Below are 18,616 nucleotides of genomic sequence, written 5' to 3'. Positions count from 1 at the left end.
AGACCTAACAACAACAACTGCTGCTCCTACGACCACTACAGCTCCAGAACCTATTACGACAACCACTGCAGCTCCTTCTACAACAACTACAACTTCAGCTCCTACGACAACCACAACAACAGCACCTCCAACAACTGTTGCTCCTACGACCACTGTAACCCCACAACCTACTTCGACAACCAGTGCAGCTCCTACTACAACAACTGCTGTTCTAATGACCACAGTGACTGCAGCACCTTCTACAACAACTACAACTTCAGTTCCAACGACAACCACAACAACAGCACCTCCAACAACTGTAGCTCCCACGACAACTGCAGCTCCTACAAAAGCTTTAGCATCTACGACAACCACTGCAGACCTAACAACAACAACTGCTGCTCCTACGACCACTACAGCTCCAGAACCTATTACGACAACCACTGCAGCTCCTTCTACAACAACTACAACTTCAGCTCCTACGACAACCACAACAACAGCACCTCCAACAACTGCTGCTCCTACGACCACTGTAACCCCACAACCTACTTCGACAACCAGTGCAGCTCCTACTACAACAACTGCTGTGCCAACGACCACAGTGACTGCAGCACCTTCTACAATAACTACAACTTCAGCTCCTACGACAACCACAACAACAACTGTAGCTCCCACGACAACTGCAGCTCCTACAACAGCTTTAGCATCTATGACAACCACTGCAGGCCTCACAACAACAACTGCTGCTCCTACGACCACGATCACTACAGCTCCAGAACCTATTACGACAACCACTGCAGCTCCTACTACAACAACTACAACTTCAGCTCCTACGACAACCACAACAACAGCACCTACTACAACACCTGCAGTTCCTACAACTGTAGCTCCCACGACCACTCCACCTGCTGTACTTACTTCAACAATCACACCTACAGCTCCTGATACCACAACTGTAACTTCTACGTCAACCACAGCAGCTCTAACTACAACAATTGCTGCTCCAACGACCACTACAATTCTAGAACCTATTACGACAACCACTGCAGCTCCTGCTACAACAACAACAACAACTTCAGCTCCTACGACAACCACAACAACAGCACCTCCAACAACTGTAGCTCCCACGATAACTGCAGCTCCGACAATAGCTTTAGCATCTACGCCAACCACTGCAGCCCTAACAACAACAACTGCTGCTCCTACGACCACTACAGCGCCAGAACCTATTACGACAACCACTGCAGCTCCTACTACAACAACTACAACTTCAGCTCCTACGACAACCACAACAACAGCACCTCCAACAACTGTAGCTCCCACAACAACTGCAGCTCCAACAACAGCTTTAGCATCTACGATAACCACTGCAGCCCCAACAACAACAACTGCTGCTCCTACGACCACTACAGCTCCAGAACCTATTACGACAACCACTGCAGCTCCTTCTACAACAACTACAACTTCAGCTCCTACGACAACCACAACAACAGCACCTCCAACAGCTGCTGCTCCTACGACCACTGTAACTCCACAACCTATGACGACAACCAGTGCAGCTCCTGCTACAACAACAACTTCAGCTCCTACGACAACCACAACAACAGCATCTCCAACAACTGTAGCTCCCACGATAACTGCAGCTCCGACAACAGCTTTAGCATCTACGACAACCACTGCAGCCCTAACTACAACAACTGCTGCACCTACGACCACTGTAACTCCACGACCTACTACGACAACCAGTGCAGCTCTTACTACAACAACTACAACTTCAGCTCCTACGACAACCACAACAACAGCACCTCCAACAACTGTAGCTCCCATGACAACTGCAGCTCCTACAACAGCTTTAGCATCTACGACAACCACTGCAGACCTAACAACAACAACTGCTGCTCCTACGACCACTACAGCTCCAGAACCTATGACGACAACCAGTGCAGCTCCTGCTACAACAACTACAACTTCAGCTCCTGCGACAACCACAACAACAGCACCTCCAACAACTGTAGCTCCCACGATAACTGCAGCTCCGACAACAGCTTTAGCATCTACGACAACCACTGCAGCCCTAACAACAACAACTGCTGCTCCTACGACCACTACAGCGCCAGAACCTATTACGACAACCACTGCAGCTCCTGCTACAACAATTACAACTTCAGCTCCTACGACAACCACAACAACAGCACCTTCAACAACTGTAGCTCCCACAACAACTGCAGCTCCTACAACAGCTTTAGCATCTACGATAACCACTGCAGCCCCAACAACAACAACTGCTGCTCCTACGACCACTACAGCTCCAGAACCTATTACGACAACCACTGCAGCTCCTTCTACAACAACTACAACTTCAGCTCCTACGACAACCACAACAACAGCACCTCCAACAACTGCTGCTCCTACGACCACTGTAACTCCACAACCTATGACGACAACCAGTGCAGCTCCTGCTACAACAACAACTTCAGCTCCTACGACAACCACAACAACAGCATCTCCAACAACTGTAGCTCCCACGATAACTGCAGCTCCGACAACAGCTTTAGCATCTACGACAACCACTGCAGCCCTAACTACAACAACTGCTTCACCTACGACCACTGTAACTCCACGACCTACTACGACAACCAGTGCAGCTCTTACTACAACAACTACAACTTCAGCTCCTACGACAACCACAACAACAGCATCTCCAACAACTGTAGCTCCCACGATAACTGCAGCTCCTACAACAGCTTTAGCATCTACGACAACCACTGCAGACCTAACAACAACAACTGCTGCTCCTACGACCACTACAGCTCCAGAACCTATGACGACAACCAGTGCAGCTCCTGCTACAACAACTACAACTTCAGCTCCTGCGACAACCACAACAACAGCACCTCCAACAACTTTAGCTCCCACGACAACTGCAGCTCCTACAACAGCTTTAGCATCTACGACAACCACTGCAGACCTAACAACAACAACTGCTGCTCCTACGACCACTACAGCTCCAGAACCTATTACGACAACCACTGCAGCTCCTTCTACAACAACTACAACTTCAGCTCCTACGACAACCACAACAACAGCACCTCCAACAACTGCTGCTCCTACGACCACTGTAACTCCACAACCTACTTCGACAACCAGTGCAGCTCCTACTACAACAACTGCTGTGCCAACGACCACAGTGACTGCAGCACCTTCTACAATAACTACAACTTCAGCTCCTACGACAACCACAACAACAACTGTAGCTCCCACGACAACTGCAGCTCCTACAACAGCTTTAGCATCTATGACAACCACTGCAGGCCTCACAACAACAACTGCTGCTCCTACGACCACGATCACTACAGCTCCAGAACCTATTACGACAACCACTGCAGCTCCTACTACAACAACTACAACTTCAGCTCCTACGACAACCACAACAACAGCACCTACTACAACACCTGCAGTTCCTACAACTGTAGCTCCCACGACCACTCCACCTGCTGTACTTACTTCAACAATCACACCTACAGCTCCTGATACCACAACTGTAACTTCTACGTCAACCACAGCAGCTCTAACTACAACAATTGCTGCTCCAACGACCACTACAATTCTAGAACCTATTACGACAACCACTGCAGCTCCTGCTACAACAACAACAACAACTTCAGCTCCTACGACAACCACAACAACAGCACCTCCAACAACTGTAGCTCCCACGATAACTGCAGCTCCGACAATAGCTTTAGCATCTACGCCAACCACTGCAGCCCTAACAACAACAACTGCTGCTCCTACGACCACTACAGCGCCAGAACCTATTACGACAACCACTGCAGCTCCTACTACAACAACTACAACTTCAGCTCCTACGACAACCACAACAACAGCACCTCCAACAACTGTAGCTCCCACAACAACTGCAGCTCCAACAACAGCTTTAGCATCTACGATAACCACTGCAGCCCCAACAACAACAACTGCTTCTCCTACGACCACTACAACTCCAGAACCTATTACGACAACCACTGCAGCTCCTACTACAACAACTACAACTTCAGCTCCTACGACAACCACAACAACAGCACCTCCAACAACTGTAGCTCCCACGATAACTGCAGCTCCAACTACAGCTTTAGCATCTACGACAACCACTGCATCCTTAACTCCAACAACAGCTGCTCCTAAGACCACTGTAACTCCACAACCTACTACGACAACCAGTGCAGCTCCTACTACAACCACTGCTGTTCTAACGACCACAGTGATTGCAGCACCTTCTACAATAACTACAACTTCAGCTCCTATGACAACCACAACAACAGCACCTACATCAACTATAGCTCCCACGACAACTGCAGCTCCTACAACAGCTTTAGCATCTACGACAACCACTGCAGTCCTAACAACAACAACTGCTGCTCCTACGACCACTACAGCTCCAGAACCTATTACGACAACCACTGCAGCTCCTGCTACAACAACTACAACAACTACAACTTCAGCTCCTACGACAACCACAAAAACAGCACCTCCAACAACAGTATCTCCCATGACAACTGCAGCTCCTACAACAGCTTTAGCATCTACTTCAACAACTGCAGCCCTAACTACAACAACTGCTGCTCCTACGACCACTACAGCTCCAGAACCTATTACGACAACCACTGCAGCTCCTGCTACAACAACTACAACAACTACAACTTCAGCTCCTACGACAACCACAACAACAGCACCTCCAGCAACTGCTGCTCCTATGACCACTGTAACTCCACAACCTACTACGACAACCAGTGCAGCTCCTACTTCAACAACTGCTGTTCTAACAACCACAGTGACTGCAGCACCTTCTACAATAACTACAACTTCATCTCCCACGACAACCACAACAACAGCACCTACATCAACTGTAGCTCCCACGACAACTGCAGCTCCTACAACAGCTTTAGCATCTACGACAACCACTGCAGCCCTAACAACTGCAGCTCCTACGACCACTGTAACTCCACAACCTACTACGACAACCAGTGCAGCTCCTACTACAACAACTGCTGTTCTAATGACCACAGTGACTGCAGCACCTTCTACAACAACTACAACTTCAGTTCCAACGACAACCACAACAACAGCACCTCCAACAACTGTAGCTCCCACGACAACTGCAGCTCCTACAAAAGCTTTAGCATCTACGACAACCACTGCAGACCTAACAACAACAACTGCTGCTCCTACGACCACTACAGCTCCAGAACCTATTACGACAACCACTGCAGCTCCTTCTACAACAACTACAACTTCAGCTCCTACGACAACCACAACAACAGCACCTCCAACAACTGTTGCTCCTACGACCACTGTAACCCCACAACCTACTTCGACAACCAGTGCAGCTCCTACTACAACAACTGCTGTGCCAACGACCACAGTGACTGCAGCACCTTCTACAATAACTACAACTTCAGCTCCTACGACAACCACAACAACAACTGTAGCTCCCACGACAACTGCAGCTCCTACAACAGCTTTAGCATCTATGACAACCACTGCAGGCCTCACAACAACAACTGCTGCTCCTACGACCACGATCACTACAGCTCCAGAACCTATTACGACAACCACTGCAGCTCCTACTACAACAACTACAACTTCAGCTCCTACGACAACCACAACAACAGCACCTACTACAACACCTGCAGTTCCTACAACTGTAGCTCCCACGACCACTCCACCTGCTGTACTTACTTCAACAATCACACCTACAGCTCCTGATACCACAACTGTAACTTCTACGTCAACCACAGCAGCTCTAACTACAACAATTGCTGCTCCAACGACCACTACAATTCTAGAACCTATTACGACAACCACTGCAGCTCCTGCTACAACAACAACAACAACTTCAGCTCCTACGACAACCACAACAACAGCACCTCCAACAACTGTAGCTCCCACGATAACTGCAGCTCCGACAATAGCTTTAGCATCTACGCCAACCACTGCAGCCCTAACAACAACAACTGCTGCTCCTACGACCACTACAGCGCCAGAACCTATTACGACAACCACTGCAGCTCCTACTACAACAACTACAACTTCAGCTCCTACGACAACCACAACAACAGCACCTCCAACAACTGTAGCTCCCACAACAACTGCAGCTCCAACAACAGCTTTAGCATCTACGATAACCACTGCAGCCCCAACAACAACAACTGCTTCTCCTACGACCACTACAACTCCAGAACCTATTACGACAACCACTGCAGCTCCTACTACAACAACTACAACTTCAGCTCCTACGACAACCACAACAACAGCACCTCCAACAACTGTAGCTCCCACGATAACTGCAGCTCCAACTACAGCTTTAGCATCTACGACAACCACTGCATCCTTAACTCCAACAACAGCTGCTCCTAAGACCACTGTAACTCCACAACCTACTACGACAACCAGTGCAGCTCCTACTACAACCACTGCTGTTCTAACGACCACAGTGATTGCAGCACCTTCTACAATAACTACAACTTCAGCTCCTATGACAACCACAACAACAGCACCTACATCAACTATAGCTCCCACGACAACTGCAGCTCCTACAACAGCTTTAGCATCTACGACAACCACTGCAGCCCTAACAACTGCAGCTCCTACGACCACTGTAACTCCACAACCTACTACGACAACCAGTGCAGCTCCTACTACAACAACTGCTGTTCTAATGACCACAGTGACTGCAGCACCTTCTACAACAACTACAACTTCAGTTCCAACGACAACCACAACAACAGCACCTCCAACAACTGTAGCTCCCACGACAACTGCAGCTCCTACAAAAGCTTTAGCATCTACGACAACCACTGCAGACCTAACAACAACAACTGCTGCTCCTACGACCACTACAGCTCCAGAACCTATTACGACAACCACTGCAGCTCCTTCTACAACAACTACAACTTCAGCTCCTACGACAACCACAACAACAGCACCTCCAACAACTGCTGCTCCTACGACCACTGTAACCCCACAACCTACTTCGACAACCAGTGCAGCTCCTACTACAACAACTGCTGTGCCAACGACCACAGTGACTGCAGCACCTTCTACAATAACTACAACTTCAGCTCCTACGACAACCACAACAACAACTGTAGCTCCCACGACAACTGCAGCTCCTACAACAGCTTTAGCATCTATGACAACCACTGCAGGCCTCACAACAACAACTGCTGCTCCTACGACCACGATCACTACAGCTCCAGAACCTATTACGACAACCACTGCAGCTCCTACTACAACAACTACAACTTCAGCTCCTACGACAACCACAACAACAGCACCTACTACAACACCTGCAGTTCCTACAACTGTAGCTCCCACGACCACTCCACCTGCTGTACTTACTTCAACAATCACACCTACAGCTCCTGATACCACAACTGTAACTTCTACGTCAACCACAGCAGCTCTAACTACAACAATTGCTGCTCCAACGACCACTACAATTCTAGAACCTATTACGACAACCACTGCAGCTCCTGCTACAACAACAACAACAACTTCAGCTCCTACGACAACCACAACAACAGCACCTCCAACAACTGTAGCTCCCACGATAACTGCAGCTCCGACAATAGCTTTAGCATCTACGCCAACCACTGCAGCCCTAACAACAACAACTGCTGCTCCTACGACCACTACAGCGCCAGAACCTATTACGACAACCACTGCAGCTCCTACTACAACAACTACAACTTCAGCTCCTACGACAACCACAACAACAGCACCTCCAACAACTGTAGCTCCCACAACAACTGCAGCTCCAACAACAGCTTTAGCATCTACGATAACCACTGCAGCCCCAACAACAACAACTGCTTCTCCTACGACCACTACAACTCCAGAACCTATTACGACAACCACTGCAGCTCCTACTACAACAACTACAACTTCAGCTCCTACGACAACCACAACAACAGCACCTCCAACAACTGTAGCTCCCACGATAACTGCAGCTCCAACTACAGCTTTAGCATCTACGACAACCACTGCATCCTTAACTCCAACAACAGCTGCTCCTAAGACCACTGTAACTCCACAACCTACTACGACAACCAGTGCAGCTCCTACTACAACCACTGCTGTTCTAACGACCACAGTGATTGCAGCACCTTCTACAATAACTACAACTTCAGCTCCTATGACAACCACAACAACAGCACCTACATCAACTATAGCTCCCACGACAACTGCAGCTCCTACAACAGCTTTAGCATCTACGACAACCACTGCAGTCCTAACAACAACAACTGCTGCTCCTACGACCACTACAGCTCCAGAACCTATTACGACAACCACTGCAGCTCCTGCTACAACAACTACAACAACTACAACTTCAGCTCCTACGACAACCACAAAAACAGCACCTCCAACAACAGTATCTCCCATGACAACTGCAGCTCCTACAACAGCTTTAGCATCTACTTCAACAACTGCAGCCCTAACTACAACAACTGCTGCTCCTACGACCACTACAGCTCCAGAACCTATTACGACAACCACTGCAGCTCCTGCTACAACAACTACAACAACTACAACTTCAGCTCCTACGACAACCACAACAACAGCACCTCCAGCAACTGCTGCTCCTATGACCACTGTAACTCCACAACCTACTACGACAACCAGTGCAGCTCCTACTACAACAACTGCTGTTCTAACAACCACAGTGACTGCAGCACCTTCTACAATAACTACAACTTCATCTCCCACGACAACCACAACAACAGCACCTACATCAACTGTAGCTCCCACGACAACTGCAGCTCCTACAACAGCTTTAGCATCTACGACAACCACTGCAGCCCTAACAACTGCAGCTCCTACGACCACTGTAACTCCACAACCTACTACGACAACCAGTGCAGCTCCTACTACAACAACTGCTGTTCTAATGACCACAGTGACTGCAGCACCTTCTACAACAACTACAACTTCAGTTCCAACGACAACCACAACAACAGCACCTCCAACAACTGTAGCTCCCACGACAACTGCAGCTCCTACAAAAGCTTTAGCATCTACGACAACCACTGCAGCCCTAACTACAACAACTGCTGCTCCTACGACAGCCACAACAACACCACCTACTACAACACCTGCAGTTCCTACAACTGAAGCTCACACGACCACTCCACCTGCTCTACTTACTACAACAATCACAACTACAGCTCCTGATACAACAACTGTAACTTCTACGCCAACCACAGCAGCTGCCTCTACGACAACCACAGCAGCTCCAACTACAATAATGGCTGCTCCAACGACCACTACAGCTCCTGAACCTATTGTGACAACCGATGCAGCTCCTACTACACCAACTGCTATTCTTATGACCACCACGACTGCAGCACCATCTTCAACAACTACAACTTTAGCTCCTATGACAACCACTTCAACAGCACCTACTACAATAACTGCAGTTCCAACAACTGTAGCTCCTGCTACCACTACACCTGCTGTACCTACTACAACAGTCACAACTGCAGCTCCTGTTACAACAACTGAAGCTTTTACGTCAACCACAGCATCTGCCTCTACGATAACCACTGCTGCTCTAACTAAAACAACGGCTGCTCCAATGACCACTTCATCTCCAGAACATTCTCTGACAGAACCTACTCCTACGACTGCTATGACTGCAGAACCTACCACAACAGCAACTGCAGCTCCTACAACATATGCTGTCCCTAATAAAGCAACATCTGGAGCACCTTCTACCATAACTACATCTACAGCTCCTACGACAACCACAACAACAGCACCTACTACAACACCTGCAGTTTCTACAACTGTAGCTCCCACGACCTTTACACCTGCTGTACTTACTACAACAACCACAACTACATCTCCTGCTACAACAATTGTAGCTTCTCTGTCAACCATAGCAGCTGCCTCTAGGATATCCACTGCAGCTCTAACTAAATCATCTGCTGCTCCAACGACCACTACAACTTCTGAACCTGTTATAGCAACCGGTGCAGCTCCTACTACACCAGCTGCTATTCTTACGACCAACACGGCTGTAGCACCATCTTCAACAACTACAACTTTAGCTCCTATAACAACCACGTCAACAGCACCTACTACATCACCTGCAGTTCCTGCAACTGCTGCTCCTACAACCCCTTCAACTCCAGAACCTATTATAACAGAACCTACTTCTACTACTGCTACGATTGCAGAACCTACCACGACATCCACTGCAGCTCCTACTACAACATCTGCTGTTCTTTCGACCTCAACGACTGCAGCACCTTCTACAACAACTACAACATCAGCTCCTACGACAACCACAACAACAGCACCTACTACAAAACCTGCAGTTTCTACAACTGTAGCTCCTACTACCACTACAACTGCTGTACTTACTACAACAATCACAACTGGAGCTCCTGCTACAACAACTGTAGCTTCTATGTCAACCACAGCAGCTGCCTCTACGATAACCACTGCATCTCTAACTAAAACAACTCCTGCCCCAACAACCACTACATCTCCAGAACCTACTCCGACAGAACCTACGAGCACTACAACTCTAGAACCTATTAAGACAACCACTGCATCTGTGACAGAACCTACTTCTACTACTGCTACGACTGCAGAACCTACCACGACAGCCACTGCAGCTCCTACTACAACAACTGCTGTTCTTACGACCACAACGCCTGCAGCACCTTCTACAACAACTACAACTCCTACTCTTATGACAACCACAACAACAGCACCTACTACAACACCTGCAGTTCCTACAACTTTAGCCCCCACGACACCTGCTCTACTTACTACAACAATCACAACCACATCTCCTGCTAAGTCAACTGTAGCTTCTACGTCAACCACAGTAGCTGCCTCTACGACAACCACTTCAGCTCTAACTACAAAAAGTGCTACTATTACGATTACTACAACTCCAGATTCTACAACCACAGAACCCACTCATATGACTCCTATAACTGCAGGTATTTCCAGAGCAACAACTGCAGCTGCTACTACAACAACTACGACCACGACACCTGCTGTACCTACTATAACAATTATAACTACAGCTCCTGCTACAACAACTGTAGCTTCTCTGTCAACCACAGCAGCTGCCCCTTTGACAACCACTGCAGCTCCTTTGACAACCACTGCAGCTCTTACGAAAACAACTGTAACTCATACGACAACAGCTGTTGGTCCTTTGACCACCACAACTGTAGAACCTATTTTAACATCTACATCTGAAGCTACAACAACAACCACAATTACATCAGCTAGTACAGCACCTGCAGTTCCTACAGCAAATGCTGCTTCTATGACAACTCCAGGTCCTACGTCAACTGCAGCTCTTACGACAACTACTGTAGGTCCTACAACCAATACAACTGGAGCTACTACAACAACTGCAACCACAGGTCCTACTACAATAAATATAGCTCCTACAACATCAACTGTAGCTCCTACGGCCTCTGTGATTGCAGAACCTACTACGACAACTCTACCTCCTACGACAACACCTGCAGCTGCTACCACAATAACTGTATCTCTTCCAAACACTACAACAGCAGTAATTATTACAAATCCCACAATTAAAGCTCTTACTACAATAAATGTTGATCCCATGACAACCACAACAACAGCCCCTACAACAACCAGTGCTGTTCTAACTACAACAACTGTGGGTTCAACAACCACTACATCTGCCGCATCTCCTACATCAACCACAACAGCAACACCTACAATGACAACAGTAGCTTTTACAACAAATGAAGCTCCTACGTCAATAAATGTAGCTCCTATATCCACTACACCTGCAGTACATACTACTGTAGCTTCAATGCCCACTACAACAGCAGCACCTACAATGACAACTGAATCTCTTATGACCAATACAAATGCAGCACCAACTATGACAACTGCCATTCTTACTACAACCACAACTACAGCTTTTACAAGAACTTCCATAATCCCTACTACCACCAGCACAAAAGAAACTCCTACTACCATAACTATAATGGCAGTTCCTATAACCACCACAACTTTAGCTTCTTCTACGACAACCAAAACATCAACTGCAACATTGACAACTACAAATACATCTCCAACAATCGCAACTCAACCTCTTAAAACCACCTCCATCAATGTTGCTTCTATTACAACAATTAATACTGCAGGTCCTACAAGCACCACCACAACTGGTAGTTCTCATTCTACAACAACGACTCCAACTGCAGCACCTACAAGTACAACCGCAATTGTACTTCCTACCTCGACAACCAGAACTGCAACTTATAACTCAACTTCTATGGCTTCAGTGACATCAACAACTAGGTAAGCAAGATAATTTTGTACAATTCAATTAACACTTTGTCAATCAAGGACCCTTTGCAACAATGAACCATGTATATCCATGCTTGTGTCGTTAACTATTGATGTTTTAATAAAAGCATCCAAAATGTCAACCTTTCTTGAGAAAAGCTCTTTGAGTACATCAGTAAGTGGAAAGGTGCTATATAAATCGATTCCATTATTATTAATGTGCTTGATGAAGGCAAGACCACTAGATTTCTTACATTCTTCTTCTAATTATTTAAACATTTTCAAAACTTGATAAACTATAACAATTTAAATAAGTATAAATTGGCATATAATAACACACCAAAACTAATATTAACTCTTGAACCTTTCAAGCTAGAGAGACCGAACCAACTTTCATATGTTCAGGCTATCCTATCCTATCATATCCTTTCCATCAATCAATCTTTCCATCTACTTACTTTTTCCAATTATAACCAGTCACTACTATTACTACTGCATTGACTGCCACTATTATTACTTATTTTACAACCAAGAATTATTTAAGATATGCTAGCAAGCGCACACATTTTCTTTAGGAAATGTAATTTTCCATGTATTATTATTTTCTCTTAGATTCGGCACAGTGGGAGTTTTTGTTAAACTGATATTCAAGGTCAAAACACCAGTCCCCACTGAGGATGATGTCCTTGGTGCCGTCAAGAAGCAATTGTCTCCTCAGTTCACGACCACTCAAACCACCTTCCAGAATGCAACTTATATCAGTGAGTTCAACAAATTAAGCTTCATGAAGACATTTATTTCCACTCTATAAAATCATTTCTTAATAAATAAACATTCAACTGCTCCTGCTATCTAAATACTTCTTGAGTGTTTTTTAATATTGTTGAAACTCCTAAATTGTAGCAGTTCATTTGATCTGCTGCTATAGTGACCATTTTTTTGTGTGCTCACAGAACTTACAGATGCTTCATTTGCCATCGACCTTGGTTTCAAAATAACCAATGTAACCCAGGAGTCTCTAAGTAATAGACTCACACTCACCATTGAGACCGAAACCCAGATACAGGATTCAATTAACAGACTAGTAAGATACTGTACCTCTACACATAAGATACATCCATGGTCATGTTCAGGTCATGATAGTTATGGACAACTTGATGTTTTGTTCCCTTTTAGCTCCATAAGGTTCTCAGTGAACCAGTCGGCAAACAGTTTCAATTTCCCAACGCCAAATTCATGTAAGTACAACGTCATAGCCTTGAACCAACCCATCTTTCTCAACTGCACACCTTAGAATTTCAGCAGATTTCATTTAGCTGCCGCTTGTACAGCTAAACAGGATGAAGGGAACATGTTTAACTCTCAGACAAAACCCAATTTTACTTTCACAGTGCTGATGGCACTGAAATCACGGCAAACGTGACGTATGTTTACAAAGAGGAAGATGTCAACCACCCTAGTGGTTTTCTACAGGAAGTCTTAAAAGTCTCAGGTATGCTGCTGTTGTAACCATATGGTTGTCATTTCTATGTTTTTTTATGACAGCGAGTAATCAAACACCACGTAACGTGTATAATACTCAATCTCATAAACACTTATTTCTCTGTTATATGAGATATTACAAGTTTATAATCCCTCTAAAATGTATTTTCCTTTCTATTCTAGGTCTCCTGACCACCACTGTTTCCCCAACAACAACAACAACAACAACAACTACCAACACCACACCACTTCCTACCCTTTTGACTTCAGTGACATCAACAACTAGGTAAGCAATATCATTTATTATAATTATTTCACAATTCAATTAACCCTTTGTCAATCAAGGACCCTTTGCAACAATGAACCATGTATATCCATGCTTGTGTCGTTAACTACTGATGTTTTAATAAAAGCATCCAAAATGTCAACCTTTCTTTGAGTACATCAATCGGTCAAAAGGCGCAATATAAATCCAATCCATTATAATTAATGTGCTTGATGAAGGCAAGACCACTAGATTTCTTACCCACTTCTTCTAATTATTTGATTTATTTAGCCTGCTCTAGCACTTAAACTATTTAACCTATAAACACGGAGCTAACTTTCATCTATCCAGACATCCATTACTTAAATTGCTTGAGATTATATTTTAGATAGCATTTATTGTTTTTGTACCACATCAAAAAACAAATAAAGTAACAGCTCACAGCACAACACCTCTCCCCTATGACATACTTGTGTGTATGTACTAACATGTATGTGTAACTGACATATGCACACACACACACACAGGCAGACAGGCACACACGTACTACATGTTCATGTTTTTAATGTATGTAAATTGTAAAGTATTTTGTCTGAAATGTCTTTTCCTGTATATGTCGGAACCCATTAAGACTAGCTGTCGCAATTGTCGTCGGCTAATGGGGATCCTATTAAATCAAATCAAATAATATTTCTAATCAGCTCCCAATGCATTTCAATGGTAATAAAAGGTATGAAGACTTAGATGGAGAACATTTGGCCACGCTTCTTCTCCTAAACCGTTTAATCTATCAACACCAAACCAACGTTTATGTGTTCAGATTGGGCCATCTTAGATTGCTTGTCAAAAGCTTCAAATTCTCTAAAACTTTTATAGACTGTAACAAATCAATTTGCATAAATTGGCATTACACTTCATGGAGTCAATGCCAAACCTGAGAACTCAGGAGTAAATATTTAAAATACTGCTGCACCTTAACCATTTCAGCTGCAAACATTTAAAACAGCTTTAACATGTTCAAAACTGTATAAACTATAACAATTTAAAAGAATATAAATTAGCATATAATAACCCACTAAAAATAATAGTAACTCTTGAACCGTTCAAGCTAGAGAGACCGAACCAAATACAAATGTTCAGGCTATCCTATCCGATCCATCAATCAATCTTTCCATCAACCTAATTACTTCTAGAGTGACTTCCTCTACTATAACTTATTTTTACAAACATAAATTACTTTTAGACTAGGTTGCAAGCAAACACATTTTCTTTAGGAAATGTAATTTACATGTATTATTATTTTCTCTTAGATTCGGCACAGTGGTGGTTTTTGTTAAACTGATATTCAAGCTCAAAACACCAGTCCCCACTGAGGATGATGTCCTTGGTGCCGTCAAGAAGCAATTGTCTCGTCAATTCAGGACCACTCAAACCACCTACCAGAATGCAACTTATATCAGTGAGTTCAACAAATAAGGCTTCATGAAGACATTTTTTTCCACTCTATGAAATAATCTCTTAATAAGTAAACATTCAACTGCTCCTGCTATCTAAATACTTCTTGAATGTTTTTTAATGTTGCTGAAACTCCTAAATTGTAGCAGTTTATTTGATCTGTTGCTATAGTGACAATTTTTTTTGTGCTCACAGAACTTACAGATACTTCATTTGCCATCAACCTTGGTTTCAAAATAACCAATGTAACCCTGGAGTCTCTAAGTCATAGACTCACATTCACCAACGAGACCTACATCAAGATACAGGATTCAATTAACAGTCTAGTAAGATAATGTACATAAGATACATCCATGGTCATGTTCAGGTCATGATAGTAATTGACAACTTGATGTTTTTTCCCCTTTTAGCTCCATAAGGTTCTCAGTGAACCAGACGGCAAACAGTTTCAATTTCCCAACGCCAACTTCGTGTAAGTACAACGTCATAACCTGAAACCAACCCATCTTTCTCAACTGCACTCTTTAGAATTTCTGCAGATTTCATTTAGTTGCTGCTGGTACAGCTAAACAGGATGAAGGGAACATGTTTAACTCTCACACAAAACCCATTTTTACGTCCACAGTGCTGATGGCACTGAAATCACGGCAAATGTGACGTATGTTTACAAAGAGGAAGATGTCAACCACCCTAGTGGTTTTCTACAGGAAGTCTTAAAAGTCTCAGGTATGCTGCTTTTGTTACCATACGGTTGTCATTTCTATGTTTTTGTATGACAGTGAGTTATCAAACACCATGTAACGTGTATAATACTCAATCTCGAAAACACAGATATCAATGTTATATGACATATTTCAAGTTTATAATCCCTCTAAAATGTATTTTCATTTCCATTCTAGGTCTCCTGACCACCACTGTTGCCCCAACAACAACTACCAACACCACACCACTTCCTACCCTTTTGCTGACCACTCCTTTCAATACCACAAGTGTTGGAGGTTTTCCTGGCTGGGCTTTGGCCATTATCATTCCTTGTGGCATCGCTATCATTCTGGTACCGCTGTGGATCCTGCTATGTGTACGTATAGGCTTGTGTTCACATGTGTACTCTGAAAATAGTTGACAAAGTATTTAATCAAATAAGCTGTTTAATTTCTGCAATAATATGTTGCATGTGAATCATGCTTCCCCATCTTTCTTTTGCAGTGTATGCTATGTGGCTGCTGTGCAGCTGTAAGGAGACGCTGGCACAGACGCAGATCTTACAATGTACAGTACACCACCAGAAATGGACTCTTCTGAGGTGACAACACTAACATCAGTAGGCAACTGTCATCACAAGAACAGTCAATTATCTATCTATATCTGCTAATCAGGAGGTTTCATTGGGTACTTGCATCTATTTTTTTAACACAAAAAGAAAATTCATAATGGGCTTAATAATCCACAGGTGTTTTGTGCATTGTACAATTTTTTATATTATACATCTGATTGTTAATCAAAGTTACAGCTGAGCTGAACAGCATGTATGTTTATGTATTTATTAGCTATGTAATTTATGTGGTTTCAAGCTGTGCTGTCCACTGACTAAAACAGTTTTCAGTTATTTATTGAATGTATAATAAGGTAGATAAAAATATTAATTTGAGTTTTGTTATTTCCTCTCTTGATTAACTATTAACTAACTTATTTTCAACTGCAATACAGTACTTGTTTCTTCATCACACAGTTTGACAAATGTAATAAAGACTTTGCAAATCAGTATTAAGAAAACATTGTATGAATTGGTTTGACTCATGAGGGTTATTACAGACATCACATCTAAACATCAAAGGAAGTCAAGATTGTCCGACCTGGCACCTTACGCTCAGAAATATCTAACACAATTTAATATCTACAGTACTCATTCAAGGGTTTTTCTTTCTTTTTACTATTTTCTACATTGTAGAATAATAGTGAAGATATCAAAACTGTGAAATAACATGGAATCATGTACTAACCAAAAAAGTGTTCAACAAATAAAAATATATTTTAGTTTTTAAATTCTTCAAAGTAGCCACCCTATGCCTTGATGGCAGCTTTGCACATGCTTGGCATTCTCTCAACCAGCTTCACATGGAATGGTTTTCCAACAGTCTTGAAGTAGTTCCCACATATGCTGAGCTGCTTTTCCTTCAATCTGCAGTCCAACTCATCCTAACCATCTCTATTGGGTTGAGGTCGGGTGATTGTGGAGGTTAGGTCATCTGATTTAGCTCTCCATCACTCTTCTTCTTGGTCAAATAGCCCTTACACAACCTGGAGGAATGTCGGGTCATTGCCCAGTTGGAAAACAAATGATAGTCACACTAAGCGCAAACCAGATCGGATGGCGTATCACTGCAGAATGCTGTGGGTGCCATGATGGTTAAGTGTGCCTTGAATTCTAAATAAATCACAGACAGTGTCACCAGCAAAGCACCCTCACACCATCACACCTCTTCCAAGTCTCTTCTTATTATTGGTATCCTTTAGTTGTTGTTTCTTTTCAGCAATTCGACCATGAAGGCCTGATTCATGCAGTCATCTCGCTCTCGCTCTCTTCTCTCCCCTCTCACTAATGTCGAGAACTGTTCTATAATTGAACATGTTTCTTGTTTGTCTATCTTTTCTGTGTCTTTGTCTACATGTTTATATATGTTTACAGCAAGCAAGGGGAAGATATCAGAATAGTGACATTGGGGAAAAATAACATATTGTATGGAAAACATTTGTACTGTAGTGAAGCCGTCTCTATAGTAATGCAAGGCCTCTTTCATGATTATGTGAAATGTCAGTTGCTATGGAAATGCTGGGATGTGTTTTTCAATGATGTTAAAGGTAATTATGATGCAACTATGATGGTGATACGTATCCTCAACACTTCACACAGGAGCAACAGATCAATAGACACTCCACCCAGACCAGCGAGACACCCTTCAAGACCTGCAAGACCCCCCCCCCCTCATGAACCTACACATAGAGGACCCACGCCAAGAGGACTTACATACAGACCACACCACCCCCAGACACATTCACACCCCCACCCCAACCAATCAATAC

The 18,616-nt window shown here is 44.0% G+C and overlaps 2 protein-coding genes across 4 annotated transcripts; both read left to right on the top strand.

Moving 5' to 3' along the window:
* Window positions 1–61: 61 nt before the first annotated feature.
* LOC116353463 (mucin-2-like) lies at window positions 62–9,284 on the top strand (the record flags this gene model as incomplete). The annotated part of the gene is made up of 6 exons (XM_031789235.1): window positions 62–1,534; window positions 2,897–3,409; window positions 4,877–5,359; window positions 7,622–7,970; window positions 8,355–8,761; window positions 9,243–9,284. Coding segments are annotated over 6 exons (3,267 nt in total), but the record flags the coding sequence as incomplete, so codon positions are not given.
* Window positions 9,211–17,308, top strand: LOC116353409 (mucin-2-like). 3 transcript variants are annotated; one of them, XM_031788662.1, is made up of 12 exons: window positions 9,211–12,345; window positions 12,946–13,094; window positions 13,287–13,417; window positions 13,510–13,571; window positions 13,725–13,825; window positions 13,999–14,101; window positions 15,391–15,539; window positions 15,731–15,861; window positions 15,946–16,007; window positions 16,161–16,261; window positions 16,435–16,613; window positions 16,742–17,308. In XM_031788662.1, the coding sequence occupies exons 1-12, from the start codon at window positions 9,284–9,286 to the stop codon at window positions 16,835–16,837; spliced, it is 4,326 nt and encodes a 1,441-aa protein (XP_031644522.1). In that variant the 5' UTR covers window positions 9,211–9,283; the 3' UTR covers window positions 16,838–17,308. The 3 variants fall into 3 exon arrangements, with proteins under 3 accessions (XP_031644522.1, XP_031644523.1, XP_031644525.1); XM_031788663.1 differs by lacking the exons at window positions 13,287–13,417; window positions 13,510–13,571; window positions 13,725–13,825; window positions 13,999–14,101; window positions 15,391–15,539; XM_031788665.1 differs by lacking the exons at window positions 13,999–14,101; window positions 15,391–15,539; window positions 15,731–15,861; window positions 15,946–16,007; window positions 16,161–16,261.
* The last annotated feature ends 1,308 nt before the right edge of the window (window positions 17,309–18,616 follow it).

Source organism: Oncorhynchus kisutch, linkage group LG14 (genome assembly GCF_002021735.2).
Source record: "Oncorhynchus kisutch isolate 150728-3 linkage group LG14, Okis_V2, whole genome shotgun sequence".
In the NCBI taxonomy this organism is placed as follows: Eukaryota; Metazoa; Chordata; class Actinopteri; order Salmoniformes; family Salmonidae; genus Oncorhynchus; species Oncorhynchus kisutch.
The sequence above is the reverse complement of the archived record's forward strand: the minus strand, read 5'-3'. Positions and strand labels throughout refer to the sequence as shown.

Bases quoted from the DNA above. Each gene is read 5' to 3' on its own strand.
- LOC116353409 (XM_031788662.1), top strand. From the start codon at position 9,284: ATGGCTGCTCCAACGACCACTACAGCTCCTGAACCTATTGTGACAACC. The intron at 12,346-12,945 runs GTAAGCAAGATA...ATTTTCTCTTAG, and splicing joins TCAGTGACATCAACAACTAG to ATTCGGCACAGTGGGAGTTT. The intron at 13,095-13,286 runs GTGAGTTCAACA...GTGTGCTCACAG, and splicing joins CCAGAATGCAACTTATATCA to AACTTACAGATGCTTCATTT.